General features: G+C 35.9%; 1 protein-coding gene across 1 annotated transcript in view; it reads left to right on the plus strand.

Annotated features, from left to right (window-relative positions):
- SRBD1 (S1 RNA binding domain 1) overlaps window positions 1-4,543 on the plus strand; it is a 147,818-nt gene extending 143,275 nt beyond the window's left edge. Inside the window, exons 20-21 of the mRNA XM_070948314.1 lie at window positions 229-413; window positions 4,148-4,543. Coding sequence (XP_070804415.1) covers window positions 229-413; window positions 4,148-4,437 — 475 coding nt within the window. The 3' untranslated portion in view covers window positions 4,438-4,543. The remainder of the gene's footprint in view (window positions 1-228; window positions 414-4,147) is intronic.
- Window positions 4,544-21,365: the final 16,822 nt, after the last annotated feature.

The raw sequence follows: 21,365 nt of genomic DNA on the forward strand, positions 1-21,365 counted from the left end.
TGATTTTATAGTATTTATAGTATGTATGTATGTATGTATGTATATGCATCAAAAGTTATTCCAGCTAAAACCTGTTATTATCTAAAGGATGAGATGCAGATGAAGAGAGAGAGAGAGAAAAAAAATATTTGTGCTGTCTATTTAAGCTTTTCTTCCACGTACTGTGGGCTAATAATTCAAAATTAATAATATTTTCTACTTTCATCCTGCTTCTATTTTATACATAAGGTTTTTAACACTTGTTGGAGAAAGTCACTGCAATATAGGAAAGTCAAAAATGCAGCAGAAAGTGAATTCAATAATTGAAAAGGAAGGGATAGATGGAATTACGAAAAAATTGAATACAACGGAACAAACACTGCAAATAATAATTGATGGATTGACTCAGCCAGAAAGTTTTGACATTCGGAAAGGTAAGAGGTTTGAAGATATTCTTTTGCCTTTGATATGCCACTTTTTGTTTATCATTTTAGTGACATTTTAGTTGGACAGTTATGTACATTTTCTTTAAGCTCTCTGGGAGCAGAAAAATATTGGACTGCTTTGTGAGGTAGGTAATAAAAATTAGTTTTATCTTTAAGAAATTTTTTCCCTATTCTAAATCATGATACTTCAAAACCATAGAAGTATGGTCCTGGTTAAGTTAGTGATCCCTGACTATCTGTGTTTGCTCTACTGTTTCACCTGACTTTGAAAATGAATTGTAAATCTTTTCCATTATTCCTGCCTGAATACTGTGGAAAAAATAAATCTAGCATTGTGTTTTGTGGGGATCCTGAAGCGTAGATGAACCAGAGAACATATTTTAGGCTTAGATGTTTGTTGCAAACCATGTTTATTTGTTTAAACTGGCATTATACTAATTTTTTCTAAAGTCACAGAAACTTTTATAATGGTAAAACAGTAAAAAGAATGGTGAAATGTATTTCAGAAAATGCAGTGAGGCTGGTCAGAAGTGATTTATATGGCTTTTACCAACAGGTTGCTAGGATATACAGTATTTATTTATTTATTGGAATCCTGTAGCTTCCCTGTCCAACATACAGTTGATGCAGCATACATTATTGATTTTTTAAATATTTATATTATTTTTTTAAGTATATTCGATGGCTAAAGTTCTCTGGAAAGTTTACAATAAAACACACTAAAAATATGCTCTGAGTAAAAACATATATGATACAATCGACTAAAAATACAAAATACAAATGCCATATAAAGTAGGCAGCAGCACACTAATCATTTAGAAACTAAAACAATATGAAGTAAAAGCCATTTTAAAAGCTTGGGGAAATAGGAAATGTTTTCATATGTCATCAAAAAGATCCTCATGCCCTTGCCAGTTGAGCTTCTCTAGGGAAATATATTTAATATAGTATAAGTTAGGGAGGGAATTCCATAAATGGGATGGCACAGAAAAAGTTCTCCTCCTTGTAAAGGATCAGTGTCACTTACTTTAGTGAAAGGACTTTTAGTGAAGAACATCATTAGATAAACTTAAAACCCCAATGGCTACATATGGAAAAGATATTACTTAAGGTAATCTGGTCCTAAGTGTAAGGCTTTAAAAGCCAAAACTTTAGCAATAGCACTTAGATGTTTATACTAGTCCATAGTGGTTTGCAGCACTCTCTGAGCGATTTACAAATGTCAGCATATTGCCCCTAACCATCTAGGTGCCCGTTTTACTGACTTTGGAAGGATGGAAAACTGAGTCAACCTTGAGCCAGTCAGGATCAAACTCCTGGCTGCAGGCAGAGTTAGCCTGCAATACTGCATTCTAACCACTGTGCCGCTATGGCTCCTTTGAATTGCATCTCGAGACAGACTGGCAACCAACATAGATGGGAAAAAACAGGCATAATCTGTTCAATCAGCCAGTCCCAGAGAGCAATCTTGATGCTCTACTTTGAATTCATTGAAGTTTCCATACTGTTTTCAAAGGCAAACTCCTGTACTATGCATTGCAATTATCCGACTGATAATAGTTAAATCCATTCATTTGCAGCTCATATTACAACTTACTACCCATAAACTTATTTTCTTCTTTTTCTGCAATAATTAGGGACTTACAGTATTTTTTTAACAATTTTCCATTTAAAGAAATGACCTTTAAGTATATATTTCTAAAATACCTCATCTAAAACATTAACTTATCATATATTACATGATATAAAGCTTAAAACATGTTTTGGTACACTATCATTTAACTACTGAAATGTTTAGTAAGTGTGGAAGCCAGTGGTTCTCACACATTCTTTCAGGTCAGTTCATATCCAAATTCCTCAAACATCCCTAGTGAAGTGTTGACTGCTTTTAATAGACTCAAAGAGCTTTCAGGATCAGATTAACATTGACAATAGGATGCAGTGAAATGGACCATATCTTTAATTAAATTGCACTGAAATTAGGAGCAGCTGTATTCTCGGAACAGGTTTTTGCAGTATTGCACTCAACTGCAACATAGATTATGGCAGTAACAGTTGCCATAGGAAGTCATGCAAATAGATTGCATCAGACTGGAGCTTCATAGGAACTCAACAATTAAAATAAAAACAACTCTGGGATTGAATAGGTGCTGGCTAACTAAATGTATTTTTTAAAAACAGTGATAGAAAATAAAGCAGGCACCATTTCAGAATGGGGGAGGTCACAAGAGGATTAAAGCTCATATTTCAATGCCCTGTTTTTCTAGCACAGCATCAAGGAGTATGGAAGTTTTTCTTTCATTTTTTAGAACCCATTGCTGTATCATTCAACTATTGTTTGAAACCAGTGAACATCAATCTGTAGGTTATAAAACTGACTTGTTTAAACAATCTATATTTCATATTAACTGTAGTTCAAATGACATTGTTAATGAATCGTGGAAGCAAAAGTTTTTGAACTCACAGCAGAGAAGCCAGAGGATATATATCTTAGTTTCACTCTAGTTTGTATTTGTCATGCTAATTTATGAGCCAGTCCACCAACCCTGGTGACTTCTAGATATATCACATTACAACACACACACACACACACACACACACACACACACGTATTTCACCAGCCTAATATAACAATTGATGGTGTTGGTTTGGAGATGGTGAGAATTATAATCTAATATATCTGGATGATGCAGGATAGAGAATTAGTCTAATTGTGCAATTATAACTGTATTTCATCTCTTCTCCACAACCATCAATGAACATAAAAACACCTCAGAGAAATCTGTAAAAGCTACCTGTTAGAATTTATGGATCTTATTCATAGCGCTCTCAGATCCAGTACCTGAGGGAGAAAATAAATATTTAATGGCTTCCAATAGGGCTGGGATTAAATTAATCTGGGGGTGGGAAAGTGTTATGTCAAGTCTATTGTGGGTTTTATTTATTATTTTTTATGCCTCCCGTCCCTTTTATAAAGTGAAATTAATCCCAATAAATTTCAGATCATTACTAACAGATAATATAGTTCAATTGACCATGACTAACAACTCTTTCAGAACCGGCCATAAACTGTGATTTGTGATGCAAATAAAAAACACACCAGTTTATATTTGAAAAGATGGTTAGATGACATTATTTTTGAGCTGCCAGCACCAGTGAAAAGAAATAATAGAAGTAATAGATGGTAGCAATATATGGTTATACAGCAGAATTTTTAATTATACAGTGGATTGCTCCCCAGCCTGGAGGCCCCTGTACTTCATTTAACAACCCTCAAGTTCATTTAATGGCTGCATCAAGGAAAGCAGGGAGTGGGGTCATTAAGCAAGGCTTTTTCAGCTGTTGCAACTTGGGACCATAGTGGGCAGACTCATACTTCTCATAAAAATACACTTGGTCACTTTGTTGACACAATGCCAATCTGATTTACTACTTACATTCTCATAGTCTTAGTACCATCTAGCATGAAATAAAATTATGCCTCAGAATCTACCCAGCTACTGTACATTAGAAACTAATGGTTATGTTTCATCGAACAAAGCATTTTAACCATCAGTTCAGGGTGCTTTTTATTTGTGAGAAGTCAAACAAATGGAAATTGTGGGTCTGAAAAATAAAACTGAGATCATCTGTAGATTGCCTAGAATTTAGAAAGTTCTCTTTCTAAAGTTTTATTTTAAAATCATCTTTATGTTTTTATTTTGGCTTTTCCTTTCATACAGATTTTGATCAACCGGATTTCAAAAAAAGCATTGTTTGTCCTGAAGATTTAAGAGTTGGAACTATTCTCACAGGAAGAGTTGAAAATGCTACTCTCTTTGGAGTTTTTGTTGACATTGGAGTTGGTAAAGCAGGATTAATTCCAATTCGTAGCATAACAGAAGACAAGCTTTCAAAAGCAAAGCAAAGAAGAAGTCTCGGTCTTGGTCCAGGAGAAAAAGTTGAAGTGAGAGTGCGTGAAATTGATCTTCCACGGGCCAGAATAACTTTAGAGTTGATTCGTGTATTGTGAGCAATTTGTAGACATTTTTCATACTAAGGGCTACAATCTCGACATTAATGAGAATATAGTATAAAAAGGAGGAGCAAGTTAGTCTCTTCATTCAAACCAGCTAAAAGGGCATGTTGGCTATTGACAAAAAAAGCAAAAAAAAAATCTAGTTGTATGAATGACTGTAATCATCTAGGGTGCAAAGGCTATCAACTTAGCTATAGCTGTTTTTAATGGTTTTTACAATGCTTGTGAAAGTCATTTATTTCTTAACATCCAGCCTTTGGCTTCCATGAAACTTACTAAAAGATAGAATACTTTCATAGGCATTTGGGAAACATGTATATGGTTTAATAAGTGCCTGAAACAAATTATCATTCCTCAAGCAAATGAAATGATTAAATCCCACTAATCAAAATGATCCAGTCAAGCTTTAACCTACAACATTTGATCAAGAGTGAACTTGATTTCTAGGATTTTTTTAAACTCCTATTTCCATAGTTGTATATTTCAAATTTAACTTTAAAAAGTAACAAAAATGTATTTGAATGTTTAAGTGAGTATTATGGAACTTTGTATCTCCATTTGTAGTTGACAGTTTGGTTATGATAGCTCTAACCATTTTCCCCTTCCACAATTTTTCATTCTTATTAATGTGAAAAGTCATATTAGAAAAAATCTTTATCTGAAATTCTCTATGGTAAACTTGTACCTGGACTGTATAAAATTTCTCGGCATATAAGAATGTCAGAAAAAAATAATTCCTTGCTCTTTATGTAGTGGCTTTAATTTTCTATGAGGAAGGATTTTGTCTGCATGAAGGAATATTCAGCCACCTTATTCCATTACCATAAATGTGAAATAATGCAGGCCTGACCCATTTTTTTTAATAAAATTGTTTAAATTTCAAGGGTAACTTGAGCAATTAACTCCAGCTCTTACTTTATGTGTAAAATTTTATTAGCTTCCATGTAACTATTGTCGTTTTTATTATAGGGAGAATCTGTCCTTTCCTTTGCAGTCTCACCTCAGTAGTGGTTCTACAGATCTGCTCCTAAAAATGTTTCTTTAAAAGGTTTTAATTTATGCTTATTTTACTTTTTGCTAGCTGATCCTTTTTAAAAGAGAATAGTAACAATGGAAAGCAAGTTTGTTTAGATCCCAAATTACAGGGAGTGTTATATTATTTCAACCTGAAAAAAAATGTTAACAGCAGGTACAGATTTTTTTAATATATGTATTGAGTTAGACAATACATTGTAATTTTGATAAACAGCATTTTCATTAAGAAAAAAATTGACCAATGTTTCCTTGAAAAACATGTTTATTAAAAAATACATATGCCTGAAAGGTCTTTTTGTTTTAATTCTTATTGGAAATCAGCACATAAATATTTTTGTACAAACATTTTTAGAACTAGTTTTGTTAGATAACTACTTCGTGAATTCCGCTGTGGGAACAGTTTTTTACCAACTGTGATTGTTTTTATTATTTATGCTTCTTTCACATTCCTCATTTATGATTAGTATCAGGGAGACTAAATACCATAGGCATGCACAAGGGGCAGATGATGATGATGATGATGATGATTGATGATGATGATGATGATGATGATGATGATGATGATGATGATGTACAATATATGATTACTGTGATGAGATTACTTATGCCCACAGATGGAAAGATTTGAGACTACCCCCTATGGAGGAATGGTGGTAAAGTTGACAAATGTTACCGAAACAGATAAATTGGCTTCTTTGATTAGAGAAAAAACATTTACATTTATTGATGACTGGAAGGCTCTTATGGACTTTGTGGGTAAAAATGAAAAAAAAATTGAGATTTATGGTTTTGATGATTAGACGGGATAGATCAGTGGTCCCCAACCTTTTTATCGCCGCGGCCCGCTGAGCGCGTGCAGGGGTGGGGGCACGGCCCAGGAGCTTTTGCGCACGGCCCATTGTGCACGGCCCAGGAGCCTTTGCGCTGCAGCGTTCATGTCCCCCGGCCGCTGCGCGGCCCGGTGCCAGGTACTCCACGGCCCGGCACCAGTCCGCGGACCGGGGGTTGGGGACCACTGGGATAGATTATAGAAAGAAGAGTAGTACAATGTAACTTTAAAGAGAGATTAAAATATATTTGTAGTTTATAACTGCTGTGAAGAATAGCCACCCAGAGTTGCTGTATCAGTGACATAGAGAGCATAAACATTTAATAAATAAAATAAATATCAGAAGGAACTTCTTACCTTTTTTTCTTTCCTTTCTATTTTACTTCATTTTTTTCTTTTCTTGCACTTTTTGCTTTTTTAATTTATTTTTTCTTCCTTCCTTTTTATTAGTTTTAGTTTCTATCTTCTGTGTCTGTTTAAAATTTGTATTAAAAGTTATAAACAAGAATATGATTAATTAATTAATTCTGGGCAGCTTACAAATTATTATATATATTTAAAACATACTGGCATCAAATATCATGAACAAATACCTAAGGACAGATTTTGTGTTGTTACCATATGCCATTTTTCCAATATTATGGCTAACTGGAGATACTTATACTAGAGACTATATGTTAAGGCTCCAGAGGTAAATACTTCACATACCTTTCTGTTTCCTGAGTAGTATTTGTGTGGAAAGGAGTTTATTCAACTATAAAGGCAGTAATTTTTTTTCTATTTCCCAGTTCTTTTTGTGTCCAGAGAGAGTCAGTGGGTGGTCATTTCAGTGTACCCTGATCCTTTGGTAAGGAGAGACTGTGGAAATATATGTAAGGCCTCTATGGGGACCATTCTGTTGTCATCTATTGGGGAAACTCACTCAGATTCATTCTGGAGTTAGAATTAGCTGTACAGTTGAAGTTTGAAGTTGCTTGAAGCTTATGTGACCCAGTTATCTGGGAAGAATTCAAACCTGTCAACCATGAAGAAATGGACAAGATTCTGGGTGCTATGAATTCATTCTCCTTTGTAGTAGATCCCTGTCCCTCCTGACTGATCAAATTCCCCCAGGAGTGACTGATAGTTGGGTCCAGATGGTGGTGAATGTTTCAGTCTGGGAGAGGATGTAGTTTTCACTTCTCCTTAAGAGACTATCATTGGACCCTCTCCAGTGGAGCCCCTTGTGGGCTCTATGATCTGTTATTACTGACTGGAATTTTTGACATTATGTGTTTTCTTTGTTTTTATTATATAATTTTTGTTTTGTTTTATGCTGTTAGCTATCCAGAGTTGATATGGAATCAGATAGCATAAACAATTTCATTGTCAGTTCCGAGTCTGGTTATTGTACCTGTTATCATTAATTTGGTCGTCTTAATATTTAGTCCCATTTTTTCCTTGTGTTTCTTGGCTTTAATTACAATTGCCTTTTCAGCTATGCGAGTAATGTCATCAGCATAATGCAGAATGATTGATGTTTGTTTCTCCAGTTTTAAAACCACACTCATCTTCCAATCCAGTTTCCCTCAATATATTATTGAGGGAATAATATATTGAGGGATATATTCATTACTTGACTGCAAACCATATTGTGAGGCATAATTTTATGTGGGCTTACAGAGTATGGTAAATGGTGAGTCAGTGTTATTCAGGGCCCAGGCTTAATTTTACTTGAGAATTGATTAATACCTTCCACTCAACCATAGTGATTGATTTGTTTTTGGCTCTACCTTAACGTAGAAACCCATCTACTATGACTTAGCTATACTGCATTTTAGATCTTGCTAACCAAGACGAATTTCTTCCATATGCAACCAAATATCCTACCTTATCACATGAGATAGCAAAGTTATAAATCGACCATTCATTATTAGAAACTCATTAAATCCTTTCACACATAGCATGTGCACCTATCTATGACAAAAGTAATGTGTAATAAATTGAATTTCAATAATAGACAGCTGATTTTAAAAAACTTTATCTCAAAGAAGTGAACTTCTAAATGAACAGGGATGGCTGCCAAAACTATCTGGTCCACAGGAAAAGGGTCGTAATTTTTTTTCATACCATCTACATATATATTTAGGGATCAGCCATATAGATTAAGTTTGAGGTCCGGATAGTAAAATTGCATGAAAAATTTACTAACAGCATTTAAGATGAATAAAATAATGGTTTTGCTAGTCCTTCATTTTCACAGCTCATGAAAAGCTGTAACTGAGAATATGATTTACTGTAAAAAAAAGATATCCAAACTCTTTGTAATTTGAAAAATTTGCATAAAACACGACAAAAATTTATTGGAGCCTTTACTTCGATGTTTATCTTAAGATATGTTTTTTTCAAAACAGTGTATGAATTCAGTCTGATATCTAAGCTTAACTTTTTCCATTGTACATGATACCAAAGGTTACCTGATGAAAAATTCTGATATGATTTGCGAACCTAGGCTACTATGAAAAATAACCAAAGACAACTAGGGCTCTTTTGACGTGTAAAATAACTTTCATATAAAAGGTTCAATTTATCTGAAAAAATACCATCTATTGAAAAGATTCACCTCTAAAAAGGTCGAGCTGTTTCAGTGGCTACCATAGCTCTCTGGAAGGCCCTTGATGCATAGGTGAAGGGCACAATCTTTGAGATTGCTTTTGGGCAGGTTTTTCATTTTTGATCTTCTATATTCATGTTTAATATTCTTGGTTTTGATTTTTTTAGTTTTTGTAAATTGTGAGATCACAATATTTGAATTGGCAATATTTGAACTCAATCAATCAATAACATTTAAAAAAATAGTGCTTTGGCCAGTTGTTAACCAATCTGATGTGCAGCCTATCAAATGTGCTGGACTAGGATTTTTTTCATGGATGGATGGATAGATAGATAGATAGATAGATAGATAGATAGATAGATAGATAGATAGATAGATGATAGGTAGATGATAGGCAGGCAGGCAGGCAAATGTACAAAAGCAGACAGACTGACCTAGGCATAGAGATAGGCAGGAAGATAACTATTGGTACTGAGAGATTTAAGATAGTTACCAGTTGAATAGCATAGCATAGCATAGCATAACATAACATAACATAACATAACATAACATAACATAACATAACATAACATAACATAACATAACATAACATAACATAACATAACATAACATAGCATAGAATAACTTTATTGTCACTTTGAATGTACACTAATCTGTATACATTAAAATGAATTTGTTTGCATACAGGTCTCAAAGGGTCACCATCTCCAATATACACTACATAAACATGACTAAATAAATAAATAAATAAATAAATAAATAAATAAATAAATAAATAAATAAATAAATAAATAAATACAAAATTATGCATTTTCTCTGTATTATATGACACAGAGAAACAACACAGTCTGGTTCGGATGTATATATGTACATGGCATGGAAAACAAATCTTGCGAGTTTACCAAACAGATGGCATTGGGAACAAAGCTGTTACAGAATCTGTAGTCCTGCTAGAAATACTTAATAACCTTAATAATCTTAATAGCTACTATAAACAGCTCTACAGGAAGCTACTTCCAAAACTGAAAGCAGCATAGTTGAGTGAGTTTACTCCTGAGTTTACTCCTGTGTATAGACCTTGCTTGCAGGCCTCCTGTGGATAGCAAGAATATATTTTATAGGCATAGGTTACCTAGCCCAGCAGGAAGTGTTCTCTGTGGCAGCATACTTTCTTTGGAATAATCTCTTCCTTACAGGTGTAATAATATGCCTTCTTCAAGTCAGCAGAAAACTAATATAAATTGTACTCCCCTAATGGCTGAATCCTACTCTGCCTTAGTGATGTTGTTCTTACATTTTTGATGTGGGACACCATAATATCAGTAATTGATAGATTCCCCCTGTTGCATCCCTCCCAACAACATCATTTTCCAGGGTGAAAAACAAGAGCCAAATGCTGTCTTTCACAGGGCAGGCTTGACTGACTGTGGGCAAATTCTCGGACAAAGGTTCCAGCTACTTTTAAATTGCCTAAAAAACATATTATTGGTGTGGAGAACACAGGAATTGCTAACCCATTAAGCTATTTCTGACCACAGCTCTAACACTCTTTTGAAAGTATTGGGCTATTTATTCAAACCCTTGGCCAATCCTCTTCTGGAAAACCGCTGAAGACATATATAAAAGAACCTATGCAATGTCAAAGCTCCTTCTGAACTGCCAGTCAGCCTTTACACCAGCAGACAAAATGCCCATAAAAGGCAATGTCCAGTGATTGACGGTTGGAGGAGGTATGTCCGCCTCACCCTAAAGGAACTGGTAGGAACTAGGTAGATTCCAGTCTCTCTCACATCATCAAAGAGACGACAGATCATTTGTAGCAGGAGTGTCCAAACTCAAGAGTGCTTAGATCTGGCCTGCAGAGCTCCATTTTTACTGGCAGTGGATTGCAGGAGGCCATCCCAGCCAAAAATTGAGCTCGCGAGGGCTGTGTACGGCTTCCCGAGGCTCCGTTTTCACTGGCAGAGGGTTGCAGGAGGCTGTTGCAGCCAAAAACAGAGCTTGGGAGCCGGTTTTTGAGGGCAGAGCCACTATAGGCGTCCCCTGCCATGAGTGATGTCAAGCTATCCATGCCCACCCTGGCTCCCCTAAGTCAAACACAACCCTGATGCAGCCCTCAATGAAATCTAGTTTGATACCCCTGATTTGTAGGGAAAATAAACTTGTATTGGGAGGAGAGGGAAAACAATAATTGGAACAGCTAAATAAGATTTTAAGTTGCCACCACAGAGAGATGAGGAGATGCTGAAGGTAACAATTATTTTCCTTATCTCTTCCCTCCAGCTTTTAAATGTTTTAATACACTTAATTAATGTAACAATAAATGCTTTGTATTTTTTTATTTTATATTATTTATTTCATTCAGGGTGAATAGAGTTTTGGTGATGGAGGACGTCATTCAAAGTTTCTTGAAGCAGTAAGGGCCAGACTAGACAGTAGGATGATGCAAAATATGTCAGCTATGTCCAAATATATGAGTCAGTTTGGAATTATCCATTTTTTCCTGAGTTTTTGGTAGAATTTGTGGGAGATTTCTTTCTTTCTTAGAACATTAGGTCAGCTTAAACTTAAAATAGTGGGAAATGGTCAATTTTTCACCAACAAGGATAAGAAATAAGTCTCTACAGCACTTCAGATCTGAAGACAAAAGGTGTTTTGGGAGTGTTCACATGGAACTTTCCTTTATGCATCCTTTCCTGGTATCTCACAGCTGCCCTCTGTAGCTACGGTTTTTCTTTAAGGAAAAATGTAGTTGGCTCAAGGAGCTGCAAACAAATGCTTGATGTGCTCTGAAACAGCTTTTTTTCCTTTCGGTCCAGAATGTTGCTGTACATCCCTAGTAAGGAGGGAAGGGGCTTACCTAACAGAGGAGCTTGGTGTTATGGAAATAGTCCGGAGAAGCACTGCACTTCTCCAAACCTGAAGGCATGGTTGGTCTCAGGTTTTCAATAGGTTCCCCCGTTACCTGCACATTCATGTGTCTGCATAGAAAACACATCCATTGAGATATCCACACAGGCAATGGCAAAGCTGCAGAATTAGAAACAGAAGATGAAACAGATAATGAGAAACAAGCTCTATATGCCAAAAGAGAGGCATCAGGGTATGTGAAATCTGTAGTCCTCCCCAATACTGTCTGGTAAAGGAAGTGCATTTCCCTGCTCCCTCCTCAGTTTGGACGCCTATGGCTTGTAGAGGTGAGACAATTGAGATGTGAGGACATCCAAAGATAAGAGGGGAACAAGACTCCTGCTTTGGATAGTTGCCACACCGCTTCTATCATGTCTAGGTGCTGGGTCAAAGGGTCTTTTATTGGAACATGATTTTACCCGGCCTGTCTAGGACACATGTGACTATATGGGACAATACATTTAACGCTGTTGTTATTACTGTGCTTCTTTCATTCCTTGAATGAGATCATCAGCTGGATGAAGACAAGCTGGCTGGAGCTAAGCTCAGACAATGGGGGTGGGAGGGAAGGTGGGAGAGAGGAGAGGGAGAATAATGACTATTTTTATGGCCAGTATCATTTTCACTAGACAGCCTCTATCCACTACTCAGCTCCAGCCATTCTACATTCTCAAGATCCTTCTGGATTTGTCTTTGATTCTGCTACCTAATCAGCAACAGCTGCTAAAAGCATTTTCTGATTTTTGTGGCCAAACTGCAGATGCAGAAGTAGTCACATTGAGGTCTGGCTTTATGATTTCCAGGACTGTTTAGCAGAAATGTGCCTTCCCTGGAAAGAAAACCATTGAAAGCGAAGAAGCATCACTTAGGCTGCAGCTAATTAGTCCTCTCCTTCACAGGCTTTGATTGGGACTGGCTATGTGGTGCTATTCTATAGGATAACAATTAGAACATAAACATGTGGAGCTGAGCACCCTTCAGTTCTCTGAAAAAAAAATACAAAAAAGTAAAAAAGAGACCTGCTCGATCAAACCAAAAAGCTTCCTACTTCTGTATCATGTTTTCAACAATGCCAGTCAATTCCTTTTAGGAAGCTCAAAGTCAGGATGCAAACCAGCAGTGGGTTCCTCTTACCTTTGCTACTGGGAACTGGGAGCTCACGCGTGGTGCTTCTGCGCATGCGCAAAGTGCCCGTGATGATGTCCGGGTGGGTGGGTGGAGCCTCCTGCCGCCACCACTACCAATTCGCCCAGTGGTGTTCCCACCATTGATGCAAACACATTACCTTTTCTTAGTAGTTACTCTCTAGCACATACAGTAGGATTTAGATATATGCTGTTGAACAAAAAATTCCAATCAGAATACTATTTCACATTCACTCTTTGAACAAAGCAACACTCACAAGAGGATGATCTCAATTGGTTTGGGGGAAGTTATTCACCTTCTATGGAGGGTCAAGAATAAAGAAGCACTGAATGAATAGGATGGAAATCTGACAGGTCCAGACCAAGAACAACATAGAACAATCCAGCAAATTTCAGTTCTTTATTTGCTCATACCATATAAACAGAATTTTGCCAGAGAAAACGCAACTACTCTCACTGTAATGGATACATCCTGGGAAATTCTAGGGAGTGGCTCTTAAATCTCTTCCTCTGCCTCCTATCCAGCTGCAGATTGTGCTGCCTCTTGTCTCACCTCTCTCCTTGGAATGTCCTCCCTTCTTTCAGCTCCACTATCTCCCCTCAATGACACCATCCATCACATACGCAAAAGTAAGTGACCAATTGGAGAGAGGTGATTTGGTCAGCGAAGAGAGGGTGAATAAAATCAGTATATAAAGAGTGATTCTGTGGAAACTAAGAAAGCTTTGGTTAGATGGAGTTGACGGAATTTTCAGCAGGGGTATTTGCAGGTGTAATAACATGTAAGAATGACCTTGGGATACAGGGGAAAGCCATATCCAGAGGAACCATTAAACAAGAGGCAGCTTAGGCTACAAAAGGATTGTAGGTGTGGCAAATATTTTTAGTTTCTTGGGTTGTAAAGATGAAGACTTTCAGACTTGCAAGATTAATGTCAGCCTAGTGAGATAGTCCAGATAGGAAGCACTAATTCTACTTTATTGTAAAATTACATTAATTGAAAGTACATTTATCTCCCTTTGCATTTTCAGCTAAAGAAACTAGAGAGGATCCTTCTGTTTGCCATACTCACGTTCTTTTTGTGAGCTTAGCTGGTTGTTACATTTTCCCTGTCTCCCAAGGTCATTCCTACATACCATTTCAGCAGGGGAATTTTAAAAGTCAAGATAGCAGCTATAAATGTGACGAAATTCCTAGGAGGGAGGGAGTGCATTCCAGAGGAGCAAAGGACAACTCAGTTTAGTGTGAGAGAAGGAGGGTGAAGATAGCTCCTCCTTAATAGTTCCCAGTTTGTATACTTTACATGGCTGGTAGTCTGCTTTAGTCTGATAAAATTCTATCTTCAGGTGAAGAACAATAAAGGCAACTACTCAGAAATAACTCCATGTGTTGTTCTTGGTTCTTGAGGCCTGACAATGGGTGAGGAACAATAAGGAAATCAGCTTGGAAGAATCATAACATGCCTGATGGTGCAGTGTTAAAGTGCAGTATTGTAAGCAGACTTTGCCCACAGCCTGGAATTTGATCCTGACAGGGCTCAAGGTTGACTCAGCTTTCCATCTTTCTTAAATTGGTAAAATGAGGACCCAGATTGTTAAGGGAAATACGCACATAATATTTACTTTGCAAATCGCTCACAGAGTACTGTAAAACACTATGGAGCAGTATATATGTCTAAATGCTATTGCTATTGCTATTCTTGGTTTTTGGAGCCTGATAGCAAATCTGATTCTGAAGAAGGGAGAGATGGGAAGTTTCAAGGACAAAAGAATGTATGAAGTGAGGTGTGCACATGGTCAAAATAAGTCTTATACTAAATACTTTGCATAGCTCCACTTACCACTAAGGAAATGGCATAATTAGTACATAACATATGTGCAGTGAAGAGAGAGAGAAAGAATCGTTCAGTCCAAGCGAGAGAAGGATGTGGAGACCAAAAAGGTCTTTCCTTTGAAAGACTAGAAGACCAATTTGTACAAAGAGCCAATCCCAAACTTTGTCAGCTCTCACAGCTTACCCATATTGCCTGCATTTCATCTTTTAACAAACTTTCCTTTTGTCAAAAGGTCAAGAGCTATGTGCCAATCAAAGAACAGATCTCACACTTTCAGAAAATCATTTTGATTTCTTTGTCCTGTTACCCATCCCATAGCAAGCACCTTGTTTTCTTGCTGCCTTAAGGTTTGGAATCAGACTTTCTATTATCCTCAAAGTCAATTTTCCTTTTAGATACTGTAGTTTTCAGGTCCCTGTTATCACAGCCTAATTATTACCACTTTTACCATGTTTTTCTCAAGCTCTGAGAATTCAAGGGCAATTGTACTAGCAGTTTTTTTCAATCAAACAGATGCCCTTGGGAAATGCAAGCTTGGCTCGTATTGTTTTGTTCCAATTGAGACAAAGGCAAGGGCACATTCTCAATTCCATACCATATAAACAAGACTGAAGTGATGTCCTTCTTCATGGCTAGCAATGACACACGTTATTGCATCTGAACCCAGCAGGCTAGCTGTGACACACACTTGATATTTCTGACTACATCTCTCTGCTGCTTCTTGCCAACTAGCATTTGCCAAATGATCTGAACACCTTACACTCTGTGTAGGGGAAGCCGGTGCACAAGCAGAACCTGAGTCACCTTTGCTCCCCAGGATTTGCCAGTCAAAGATTTGAAACCTCTGAATCTAAATTTAACATAGAGCCATCATAGTTATTAGTCACTGAGTCGTCTTCACCTTTATATGTCTTCTAATCATCTTGTTGCCTAAGGGACTTTCCCATGAGGACTGTGTGCTAATATGAAACTATCTCCAGATGTCTGTGGTCCAAAGATGTTGGTTTGGTTTAAAGTGAGGTGTGGTTTATTCAAAATGCAGTGGGGCATATGGACTGTCTATTTTCTGATTTTCAGGAACTCGTGCTTCATCCCAGCTCCAATTTCCCAGGCTTCAATCCTCCTATTAAGTCTTTCAAAGATAAGGGTAGCTTGATAGCTATGTAATCTTCCTTATAGGCAACACTCAGATTTTTTTTACCTTTGAACCAGAAAAAATGTACTACAGGGTTCAATGTATTACAGAGAGGGATGGAGGTGTGCATCATTGTAATTGTACATTCCTTCTGTGTACAATTGAGGTAAGGTGATTTTGTCACTTCAGGACTTGCAGCAATTTGAGACAGCACACCCATTAAACAATGTGTTTTGCTAATTTTCTATGTGTTTTGATGTCAGCAGAAATCAAGGTGATAATAGATTTTTCAGGGATTGTAGACTAAAACAATAGTGGAATGGAATGACCCAATGTAGAGACAGCATCTTAGGAAAAATAATGGTTCTTAAGAATCAATGAAAAATGAAAAATCCAGGAAAGCATCTCACTCTACATGCCTTCCTATATACTTGTAATCCTTGACTTAAGACCAGAACTGAGTCTAAAATTTCTGTTGTTAAGTGAGACATTTGTTAAGTGAGTTTTGTCCCATTTTACGAACTTTCTTGCCACAGTTGTTATGTGAATCACTACAGTTGATAAGTTAGTAACCCAGTTGTTAAGTGAATCTGGCTTCCCCGTTGACTTCGTATGTCAGAAGGTCATAAAAGAGGATCACATGACCTTGGGACACAGCAACGGTCATAAGTATAAACTAGTTGCCAAGCATCTGAATTTTGATCACATGATCATGGGGAAGCTGGAAAGGTCATAACTATGAAAAATGGACACTTTTTTCAGTGTTGTAACTTTGGTTATTAAATGAACTAAATGTTGCAAATCGAAGACTATCAGCTAGATAGACCAGAGCTAGACCAGAGCTAGATAGGCTCTGGTGTCTGAGAGCTGTCTGCTCTCTCTTTCTTTGTCTAAGAAGACAAGTCTTAATTCCTTCAGGAGAAAAGAAGAACTCTCAAGATTTCTTTTTAACTTGGACCTGCGGAAGACCCACACACAGTTTGACCAAAAAGAATGGTACCATGAGTTTTAAAGTAGTTATTTGATTTGGTTTTATCCTTATCTATAGGCAGTTTTAGTCAGTTTCTATTAGTTTATTTTTTTTATTATATTTTTATTGTTAAAGAATAACAGAAAGGAAAAAAAATCAATACAAAAATCAATAGTAAGGAAAGAAAATTTTTTTTCCCCCAACGTGCTGTACAAACGGAAAGGAAATTTTAGGGAAATTGAAGTCTTCAATTCTTCCAGAAATCTCTTTGATAAGGTATTGGTGCCGATTCATCCAATCTCCCAAGTGCAAAGTCCACAAATGGTTGCCAAGTGTTCCAAAAAACATTTTCTTTATATATACCACTTCTAATTTTAATATCACAAGTCAATTTATCATTTAATGCAAATTTCCATGTTTCATTATATCATTCTTCTCATTTTAAGTCAACATTTAATTTCCAATATCTAGCAATTATAATTCTCCCCATTATAACCAAAATCCTCACCAATTCTCTTTCTCCAGTTGTTAATGTTGTTTCATTCAATATTAATAATAATATGATTTCCAATTTCAATTTGACCCTCTTCTTAATCATTTCAAATATTTCATTTTCTATCCTAGACCAAAAAGTTCAACCCCATTACATTTACACCACATATGAGCATATGTCCCGAGTTCCACTTTATATCTCCAACACATTTTATTCCTTTATTATCCATTTGAAAAAGTCTTATTGGGGTCAAATACCACTTCCAAATAACTTTATAGTTATGTTCTTTAATCCTTATTGATAATGTCCTCATTATTCTACTAACCCAGTTCATATTCCAATTTTGATCAGAAATTTCAATACCCAGTTCTTTTACCCAATTCTCTTTCATTACCCTTTGTGAATTATTATCAAAGTTAATAATTTTATAAATTTTACTAACTAATCCCTTTGGCCCAATTTCATCTTTTATTATTCGAGATGTCAAATTTTCAAATTCCGTTTCCTTTCTACTTTCATCATTCCTTTCTTTACATTTCCTATTCCATTTATTCATTTGAATTCTTTCAAACCAATTAATGTTTAATTTTCCATAAATTTCCTCTTTCCTCATTTCATTTTCTATAAATTTCAACCATTCACTAATTGTTTCCACTTTCCCTTCTATTATAATCCTCTCTCTGTTACTATTTAATTTCATTGGGCAATTCTCTTTCAGTTTACCTAAATACAATACGTCTGGTATTAATTTTTTTGCTACTCTGTCCCAATTTTTAGTCAAACTATTTAACCAATAATTACAAATTTTAACCTTACCTTTAAAATTTTCCAAAAACCATTTGTAACCAAACTTCTTTATTTCCTTCATTTCCAAACTACCCCAAAGTTTAACATCTCCTTTTAAAATTTTTACTACTGTTTTTATATTAAATGCTCTATAATAGTTTAATAATTTTGGAATTCCTAAACCACCTTGTTTTTGGTTCTGATACCACATTTTCTTAATCAATCTTGGTTTTTTATCCCCATTACAAAATTTATCTAATTTTTTTTTTATATACTTCAATGTCCTTCTCGGTTAAAAAAAATTGGAAGCATCTCGAATAAAAAGTTAAATTTAGGAAGTAACATCATTTTACATAAAGCTACTCTACCAAACCAAGATAACTTTAGTTTTTTATATTTCCCAATTTTCCCTTCAATTTCTTTTATTACTATGTCATAATTTAGTTTCTTTAAATTTTTAATTTTAAGTGAAAGTATAATACCTAAATATCTTAAATTATCCTTTATCCTAATTTCAAATTGATTTTGTAATTTTTCTAATTTGTTTTCCCTATCAATTTCCATTAATAATTCTGATTTTGCCCAATTTACTTTCAAACCAGTCATATCTTCAAATTCTTCCAAATGTATTTGAACTCTTTTTATATCATTTGTAATATTATTTAAAATGACAAGAGTATCATCTGCGTATAAATTAACTTTGATGCCTTTATAACCTATTAATTCTGGATCCTCTTCAATCAAAGTTGTTAAAATTTCCATTGCTAATAAAAATAGGGTCGGAGACAGGGGACAACCCTGTCTCATCCCTACTTCCAAATTTATATCTTGTGTAAATATACCATTTACCTTCACTCTTGCCGTACCCCTCTGATACAATTTGGAAATAATATGAATAAATTTATTACCAAATCCTAATGCAGAAATCATTTATTTTATAGTATCCCATTGTATAGAATCAAAGGCTTTAAAAATATCCAAGGCAAGAATACCTATCTTATCACCATTATTCTCAGCAATATCAATAACATTTAATACTCTTCTAACTAAATCACACATATAACGCCCTCTAACAAAACCTACTTGATTATGGTTTATATATTTATCTATAAAATTATCCAATCTATTTGCTACAATTGCAGTAAATATCTTAGCATCTTGGTTAATCAAGGAAATGGGCCGATAGGATTCAATCTTTTCTAAATCTTTACCTGGTTTTGGGATTAAGGATATAATTGTTCTATTCCAGGACATGGGAATATCACCTCCATGTAATATCTTATTATACAATTTCTGTAGTTTTGGGATCAAAGTTTCTTTAAACTCTTTATAAAATTCTGCTGGTAACCCATCCTCACCTGGAGATTTTCCAAGTTTTAGCTTCTGAATCACATCTTTAATTTCCTCAGAGGTAATATCCTTTTCCATTTTTTCTTTATATTTATTATCAATTTTCTTCTGACCATATTTTTCTAAGAAATTTTTTAATTTACAATTATCAATTTCTTTTTTAAGATATAATTCTTGAAAAAACTTCTAGTTTCTATTAGTTTAACTCAGTGGTGAAATCCAATTTTTTTTACTACCGGTTCTGTGGGCGTGGCTTGATGGGCATGGTGTGGCTTGGTGGGCGTGGCTTGGTGGGCATGGCAGGGAAAGAATACTGCAAAATCTCCATTCCCTCCCCACTCCTGGGGGAAGGATATTGCAAAATCTCCATTCCCACCCCACTCTGGAGCCAGCTAGAGGTGGTATTTGCCGGTTCTCCAAACTACTCAAAATTTCCGCTACCAGTTCTCCAAACTGCTCAAAATTTCCTCTACCGATTCAGAACCTGCTGGATTTCACCCCTGGTTTACCTACTATTTCCATTTTAGAAAGGATTTAGTTTGAGATTAAGATAACAAAACTAGCAGTAGTAGAACAGATTACATTTAAATCAGAGATAGAGTGGCTGGAGTAGGAATTGTACTATAGTTGCTGGGGAGATTGCTGTGGGGAAGATGAAGATTAATATGTGGGAAGTGGACTACAGGAGCCCCACCAACCTCTCTCTAGGATTAAGGGTTACATTAAATAGAGTTTAATACCTTGCATTAGGTTTAAAACTAAGATGAGGTACCTGTACACATCCCAATCTGAAAATAGTAGTGTAAGAAAATGTTACAAGTGATATACTTGTTTTGACTTTTCTAGTCACAGCATCCTAAATCTGAAGTTCTTTGAGTTTTCTAGTACATCCACTGGCTAGGGCAATAATAGTTATTTACATATTAGGACTCTATGCATGCAAATCAGTTTTGTCTTCCTTTTCCCTCCTCTTCTCCTTTTCCTTTTGTGTGATGTCTTTTTTAAAAAATAAGATACAATTACTTTTTGTAATTTGTAAAAAATTAATATAAATGTTTTAAGCAAATGAAGAAGCAAGGCAAACAAAGAAGCAAGCTAACAGATGGAGGAGCCATTTTCTTTTATGTCCTGCTTATAAGATTTCATCCTGGAGGCATCTGGTTATGGTTAACAAATACATGAACTAGTTGAAGGTCTAGATGGATGCTTTGATCCAGCAGCACTCCTTATCTTCTCAGTTCTGATCAGATCTCCACATTTAAAGAACCTAATGAAGCCCAGGGAATTCCGATACAAATTAAAATAGTTTATGTTAGAGAAAAGGAATCTGGTCTATTCCCATACTATATTCCGTATATCTTTGTTTCATTACAGGGCAATTCAAATGAAAGGAATAATGTGGCAAAAATTATGAAAACATTTCCTTCAACTGGAGATGGCACTGGGGTTCCTATTAGCAGTGAAAGGACAATCTATTCAAATTAAGCTCAGCATCATAGATACTCCCATATTGTTTTCCTTACAACAGTGCAGAAGAGATTTGCCTTCCCTCTGCCTTCCCACCAGGGGTGAAATCCAGCAGGTTCTGACAGGTTCTGGAGAACCGGTAGCAGAAATTTTGAGTAGTTCGGAGAACCAGCAAATACCACTGCCTCTGCCTGGCCCCAGAGTGGGGTGGGAATGGAGATTTTGCAATATACTTCCCTTGCCATGCCCACCAAGCCACGCCCACCAAGCCACACCACGCCCACAGAACTCGTAGTAAAAAACATTGGATTTCACCACTGCTTCTCACCCTAACCTGCTGGAACCCTGGAATTTCCTGGTCGTCTCCCATCCAAA

This window comes from Pituophis catenifer, unplaced genomic scaffold (genome assembly GCF_029215685.1).
Source record: "Pituophis catenifer annectens isolate HBS135680 unplaced genomic scaffold, rPitCat1.0.hap2 SCAF_1, whole genome shotgun sequence".
Classification (NCBI taxonomy): Eukaryota; Metazoa; Chordata; class Lepidosauria; order Squamata; family Colubridae; genus Pituophis; species Pituophis catenifer.